Genomic DNA, 7,828 nt, shown 5'->3' on the forward strand with positions numbered 1-7,828 from the left:
AATAAAACTTACCTGGGTTGTACAGGAAGTCTGTTATCTACAGTGTGTACAAACACGGTGGTATATAATAACACACACCCAGTGTAAAACATGTAACAAAACTTACCTGGGTTGTACAGGAAGTCTGTTATCTATAGTGTGTACAGACACGGTAGTATATAATAACACACACAGTGTAAAACATGTAATAAAACTTACCTGGGTTGTACAGGAAGTCTGTTATCTACAGTGTGTACAGACACGGTAGTATATAATAACACACCCAGTGTAAAACATGTAATAAAACTTACCTGGGTTGTACAGGAAGTCTGTTATCTACAGTGTATACAGACACGGTGGTATATAATAACACATACAGTGTAAAACATGTAATAAAACTTACCTGGGTTGTACAGGAAGTCTGTTATCTACAGTGTGTACAGACACGGTGGTATATAATAACACACACAGTGTAAAACATGTAATAAAACTTACCTGGGTTGTACAGGAAGTCTGTTATCTACAGTGTGTACAGACACGGTGGTATATAATAACACACCCAGTGTAAAACATGTAATAAAACTTACCTGGGTTGTACAGGAAGTCTGTTATCTACAGTGTGTACAGACACGGTGGTATATAATAACACACACGGTGTAAAACATGTAATAAAACTTACCTGGGTTGTACAGGAAGTCTGTTATCTACAGTGTGTACAGACACGGTGGTATATAATAACACACACGGTGTAAAACATGTAATAAAACTTACCTGGGTTGTACAGGAAGTCTGTTATCTACAGTGTGTACAGACACGGTGGTATATAATAACACACACGGTGTAAAACATGTAATAAAACTTACCTGGGTTGTACAGGAAGTCTGTTATCTACAGTGTGTACAGACACGGTGGTATATAATAACACACACGGTGTAAAACATGTAATAAAACTTACCTGGGTTGTACAGGAAGTCTGTTATCTACAGTTTGTACAGACACGGTGGTATATAATAACACACACAGTACACTGATATTCTAAGCAAGAAAATATATTTAATATGTAAATTTAATCGTAGAAATATTTTATTAGTCGGAAACATTTTACAATGCAGCAAACTCAGGAATGTCCTTAAGTTTAACCGGTGAAACATCTTGACAACAGCAAGATGGCTAACGACGATACCACCGATGTCGGTACCGGGCTGCGAACCCTGTACCTACCAGCCTTATGTCCGATGACTTAACCACGACACCACCGAGGCCGGTACCGGGCTGCGAACCCTGTACCTACCAGCCTTAAGTCCGATGACTTAACGACGACACCACCGAGGCCGGTACCGGGATGCAAACCCTGTACCTACCAGCCTTATGTCCGATGACTTAACCACGACACCACCGAGACCGGTACCGGGCTGCGAACCCTGTACCTACCAGCCTTATGTCCAATGGCTTATCGACGACACCACCGAGGCCGGTACCGGGCTGCGAACCCTGTACCTACCAGCCTTATGTCCGATGGCTTAACCACGACACCACCGAGGCCGGTACCGGGCTGCGAACCCTGTACCTACCAGCCTTAAGTCCGATGACTTAACGACGACACCACCGAGGCCGGTACCGGGATGCAAACCCTGTACCTACCAGCCTTATGTCCGATGGCTTAACGACGACACCACCGAGGCCGGTACCGGGCTGCGAACCCTGTACCTACCAACCTTATGTCCGATGACTTAACCACGACACCACCGAGACCGGTACCGGGATGCAAACCCTGTACCTACCAGTCGTATGTCCGATGGCTTAACCACGATACCACCGAGGCCGGTACCGGGCTGCGAACCCTGTACCTGCCAGCCTTATGTCCGATGGCTTAACGACGACACCACCGAGGCCGGTACCGGGCTGCGAACCCTGTACCTACCAGCCTTATGTCCGATGGCTTAACGACGACACCACCGAGGCCGGTACCGGGCTGCGAACCCTGTACCTACCAGCCTTATGTCCGATGGCTTAACCACGACACCACCGAGACCGGTACCGGGCTGCGAACCCTGTACCTACCAGCCTTATGTCCGATGGCTTAACCACGACACCACCGAGGCCGGTACCGGGCTGCGAACCCTGTACCTACCAGCCTTATGTCCGATGGCTTAACCACGACACCACCGAGGCCGGTACCGGGCTGCGAACCCTGTACCTACCAGCCTTATGTCCGGTGGCTTAACGACGACACCACCGAGGCCGGTACCGGGCTGCGAACCCTGTACCTACCAGCCTTATGTCCGATGGCTTAACGACGACACCACCGAGGCCGGTACCGGGCTGCGAACCCTGTACCTACCAGCCTTATGTCCGGTGGCTTAACGACGACACCACCGAGGCCGGTACCGGGCTGCGAACCCTGTACCTACCAGCCTTATGTCCGGTGGCTTAACGACGACACCACCGAGGCCGGTACCGGGCTGCGAACCCTGTACCTGCCAGCCTTATGTCCGATGGCTTAACCACGACACCACCGAGGCCGACACCGGGCTGCGAACCCTGTACCTACCAGCCTTATGTCCGATGACTTAACCACGACACCACCGAGGCCGACACCGGGATGCGAACCCTGTACCTACCAGCCTTATGTCTGATGTCTCGCGGGTTGTTTGTGATGGATTATTAATACGTCCTTTTGACTTGCACTTTTCGCTTTTTTACTTCATACCTTGGACATCGTTAAACCAAGTCTCACTGTAGTCGCATTGTCTTTGTCTGAACAATGGCGCTTTCAGGCTCTAGACGAAATATAGTAACACCCGAGGCTCTTCTTCATTTTTTTTTTTTGTTGTTGTTGTTGTTGTTGTTGTTGTTGGTTTTGTTATTTCTTTTCTCTTTAAAAGAAAACAATTTATTTTTATTTTTTTATTTAAATTTTTTTACTTATTACTATTATTTTTTAAAATTAATTATTTATCTATTTATAGACTTTTAACGTCGGTGGTTGTTTCTTCAAATGGTTCTAAGTGCGAACTATTTTGACGTTTCGCATAGCGCAGTAGACCGGTTTTTGGCATTTCGTGGCGGCCGTCACGCAACAAGCCGAGACGCCTCAGTTGTCAAGTTTTGTGGGAAGAGTACACGTCGTGGAGTTCGTACGTTCTGCAATTTCCACCATGTTCGAGAGGTCCGCAATTTTCGCTGCAGGTTTGTTACCTATTAATCTATAGTTACGATATCATAACGGTAAATATCGATTACGGCCCGGAAGAAATTAGCGCTTCGTTATCAAATCTAATTAAAATGACGGAGGCAGACTTAGGCCGGGGCCACTTAATTTTGATCAAGTAATTATTTTTGGTCAAGTAATTATTTTTGATAAGAAGGAAGGAAATGTTTTATTTATCGACGTACTCAACACATTTTATTTACGGTTATATGGCGTCAGACATATGGTTAAGGACCACACAGATATTGAAGGAGGAAACCCGCTGTCGCCACTTCATGGGCTACTCTTTTCGATTGGCAGCAAGGGATCTTTTATATGCACCATCCCATAGACAGGACAGCACATACGACGGCCTTTGATGTACCAGTCGTGGTGCACTGGCTGGAGCGAGAAATAGCCCAATGGGCCCACTGACGGGGATCGATCCCAAACCGACCGCGCATCAAGCGAGCGCTTTACCCCTAGGCTACGTCTCGCCCCTATATTGTTGATAAGATACCAATGCCACCGAACTGCATGGCATTAAATTTCACACGCACACAACATCCCCGTATTACAGAATAGATCTACGCTTGATCAAGTTTTAACTGAAGAATTATCAAATATATGATATTCAATAGCTGATGATTAATAAAGCAATGTGCTCTAGTGGTGTTGTTAAACAAAAAAAACTAACTGAAGATTGTTTCAAAATTATCAAATGTTTGATATTTAATATCGGATAAATTATCAGTGTGCTCTAGTGGTGTAGTTACATAAAACAAACTCGAACTACAGACTGTGTCGTCATTATCAAAGGTTTGACATCCAATAGCCGATGGTTAATAATCAATGTGCTCTAGTGGTGTATTTAAACAGAACAAACTTTAACCGGATATTTTGTATCAGAATTACCAATGCGGCTTCTTTGGAATGTAAGTTCAGTCTCGTGTATTCAGTCAGGAACATTAAGCCCGTCTCGGGTTTCATAATAGAAAAGGAGAGGAAATGTTTTATTTAACGACGCACTCAACACATTTCATTTACGATTATATGGCGTCGGGCATATGGTTAAGGACCACACAGATATAGAGAGAGGACACCCGCTGTCGCCACTTCATGGGCTACTCTTTTTCGATTAGCAGCAAGGAATCATTTATATGCACGATCCCACAGACAGGATAGCACATACCACAACCTTTGTGATGCATTGGCTGGAACAAGATATAGCCCAATGAGCACACCGACGGGGATCGATCCCAGATGGACCGCGCGTCAAGCGAGCTCTGTACCACTGAGTTACGTAAATATACGTAAATATACAGTGGGTTGGGTTTGTTTTCATGTGTACATAAAGACAAATTATATTAAAAGGACATTCCTGAGTTTGCTGCAATTTTTAAGATGTTATCGACTAACAGAGAATTGTTAACGATTGCAATTACATATCAAATACATTTGTTTTGTATAAAATATTAGTGGCTGTATATTAAACGTGTTTCTGGTCGTTCTAATATTTGTACTAGGTTGAATTTCATTTTATTTCCTAAAATATTTGTTTTCGTACGTACGAAATTATTTGAAGACAAAGTCCAGTTTGGGCTTCTTGTAAATATTAAGACGACCAGAAACACATTGAATATACAGACACCGATATTCTAAACAAGAAAAAATATGTTTAATATGTAAGTTTAATCGTAGAAATATTTTATTAGTCGGAAACATCTTACAATGCAGCAAACTCAGGAATATCCCTTTAAGAGAAACATCTTACAATGCAGCAAACTCAGGAATGTCCCTTTAAGAGAAACATCTTACAATGCAGCAAACTGAGGAATATCCCTTTAAAGAGTTAATAAAGGTACAATTAGCCATTTTCAGGGTGCACACGACAATAGGTGCATGGTGCTTATAATTCAAAGCCTTCTTTTGGTCATATAATTCTAAACGATTGTGTAATCGAAAGTTGATCGGTTGGCGCCAACCGATTATAACCGATGATCGATGATGAAATCCCAACCGATTCCCATCACTAATTAATAGTGACATCTGATGGCCGAAATACACAACAGTATTTTTGATAACACGGAAATGGAGTTCATCAATATGTCGATTTGAAATCCTATAAACAAGAATTAAAACAAAGACTCTGCGGTCGATTCATACAACAGTTGGTGTTCGGATATTACAAACTCTTTTAAGGGTCGCGTTTATACATTATTCAAAACGAAATTTTATTTCGAAACCTGTTTGACGAGATTATCGTCTAATTTAAGATTACCGCTCGAAACAGGCAGATGGACTAATATTCCTGTAGAAAACATGCTGTGTGAAAATTGAAACACCATACTGGAGATGAATACCATTATTTATTCAAATGTAAAAATCGAAATATTTATAAACGTTAGAAGAAAACCTATATGTTATAGAACTAATCTTACAGTTTTAAAAATGAAAGGTATGCTGTCTTTGTGTAACTCATCTTTCTCGGTCGTACTTTTTATATAGAGGGTAGTTTGATTACGTACTCGGTGTCTATTGTTAAATATAGATAATCTATGACGTCATGCATGGTCCAGGTGTCTATTGTTAACTATAGATAATTTGTGACGTCATGCATGGTCCAGGTGTCCAGTGTTAACTATATGTAATCAGTGACGTCATGCATGGTATAGGTGTCCAGTGTTAACTATAGATAATATGTGACGTCATGCATGGTAACTATGTATGTGTAGTGTCCTATTTCAATTTATTACACCGCGGTGACGGAGATACCCGTGAGAGATTTTTCATATCCCACAATGTGAGATATGCTTTTTGAGAGGTCATGACCTCCGATCACTTTTCGCACCCTTGTTTTGGCTTTGTACATAATAAATGTAGCATATCTTACCGTAATTTCACTCGAAAGCCATATTTAGTAAAAGGTACAATGTTTTAATCACAAGATTTTCTTCAAACACATTCAGGTGTGCTGTTCAAAAAAAAAAAAAAATCAACAGCAATTTTGCACTGAAATTTTTCCAGCATTCTTAAAACGGAAACGTCATGTACCCAATTTATAGTTATTGTAAGGAGATGCAAAGTGACGTCATTGGAATACTGACGTCATTCAAATTCAAAACTAATTATTTCAATTCCTGTGTATTTGTTTGCTTTTTAGTATACACATGCTTTACAATTTACATCTGTTTACTACTAGTGTGTGTTATTTGTTTTAATTATTTTTATTTTTGGGATGGAGGGATGCATAATGACATTGCGAAAGCATAAATACTTTAACAGTATAAAAAGAATGCATAGGCAAAGAAGGGTTATGCGCTCTGAATCACTCCGCTGTTTTGTTTACGTTCAGTGTCCTGTTTAGTGAGAGACAAAAAATATATTTGGCGACTCAAATTAATAATGTAGCGCGTTGTAATAAATAGAATACTATACTCGTCCCCGTGGGAGACCGTTTATATTACAACTCGTGTGTTGTCGATCGTACATCACTCGCTTCCGCTCGTGATGTACGATCGAAAACACACTCGTTGTAATATAAACGGTCTCTCACGGGGACTCGTTTAGTATTCTCTATGTATCTAAGCGTTGTTAAATAAATCCATTCGAATCCAAGTAAACAAACAAAAAACAAATCATGGTAACTGATATGGTGGTTTCCTATATGAAAGTGTGTATTGTTTAACGACACCACTACAGCACATTGATCTATTAATCATCGGCTATTGCATGTCAAACATTTGGTAATTTTGACATGTGGTATTAAAGAGGAAACCTGCTACATTGGTTGCAAGGGATCCGCGCACCATTCCGTAGACAGGATATCACATAGCACGGCCTTTAGTATACCAGTCGTGGAGCACTGGCTGGAACGAGAAAGAGCCCAATGGGCCCACCGACGGGGATCGATCTCAAACCGACCGCGCATCAAGCGATCGCTTTACCACTGTATGAGTTCCCGAATTATATTTGCTTTCGGCCATACTGGTTTATAGTTGGTCATAACTAGATATTAATCATTCAGTGTTGGTCATAACTAGATATTAATCATTCAGTGTTGGTCATAACTAGATATTAATCATTCAGTGTTGGTCATAACTAGATATTAATCATTCAGTGTTGGTCATAACTAGATATTAATCAATCAGTGTTGGTCATAACTAGATATTAATCATTCAGTGCAACTAAACGAGAAGTCAAAATATAATTATAGCTTGGTTAGCTGCCAGTCACTGCTGAATTAGGATTTTTATTTGGTTTCTGTCGTAACATGCTTTTTGTGGATTATTAATAGTTCATTACACAATATAAAGTATAAAACCCCGTTAGTTTGATGTCTTTGTTTAGTCAGTATTCGAATATTCGCTCGTCATTTTTATTGATTCTTACACACCCGTTGGTGAGAACATCATTCGTTATTTTTGATAACACATACCTGTTAACACACGTACGACATACGACTGGCTGCTCCTAGGTGATGACCAGGTCACCAATGCCATATATCCAATGAAAAACCTGCACGATAGAAATCAGTTACAATGTGACGTATAGTTAACCTGACTATGACCACTACAGCCACTAGCGCTGTAAATAACTTTTAGTCGGAAAATATGTTAACATTTGCTTAAACCCTCATTTTTGAGGATATGTAAGAAA

The 7,828-nt window shown here is 41.1% G+C and overlaps 1 protein-coding gene across 5 annotated transcripts in view; it reads left to right on the top strand.

The window, feature by feature from the left end:
- The first annotated feature begins 3,014 nt into the window (after positions 1 to 3,014).
- The window catches only part of LOC121373233 (putative per-hexamer repeat protein 5), a 52,711-nt gene continuing 47,897 nt past the window's right edge, over positions 3,015 to 7,828 (top strand). For 3 of the 5 annotated variants that reach the window (XM_041499730.1, XM_041499731.1, XM_041499734.1), the window contains exon 1: positions 3,016 to 3,168. In XM_041499730.1, coding sequence (XP_041355664.1) covers positions 3,138 to 3,168 — 31 coding nt within the window. In that variant the 5' untranslated portion in view covers positions 3,016 to 3,137. Of the gene's footprint in view, positions 3,169 to 7,828 lie in introns of all 5 variants that reach the window. The other 2 variants (XM_041499732.1, XM_041499733.1) reach the window with 1 other exon arrangement.

Source organism: Gigantopelta aegis, chromosome 5 (assembly GCF_016097555.1).
Source record: "Gigantopelta aegis isolate Gae_Host chromosome 5, Gae_host_genome, whole genome shotgun sequence".
In the NCBI taxonomy this organism is placed as follows: domain Eukaryota; kingdom Metazoa; phylum Mollusca; class Gastropoda; order Neomphalida; family Peltospiridae; genus Gigantopelta; species Gigantopelta aegis.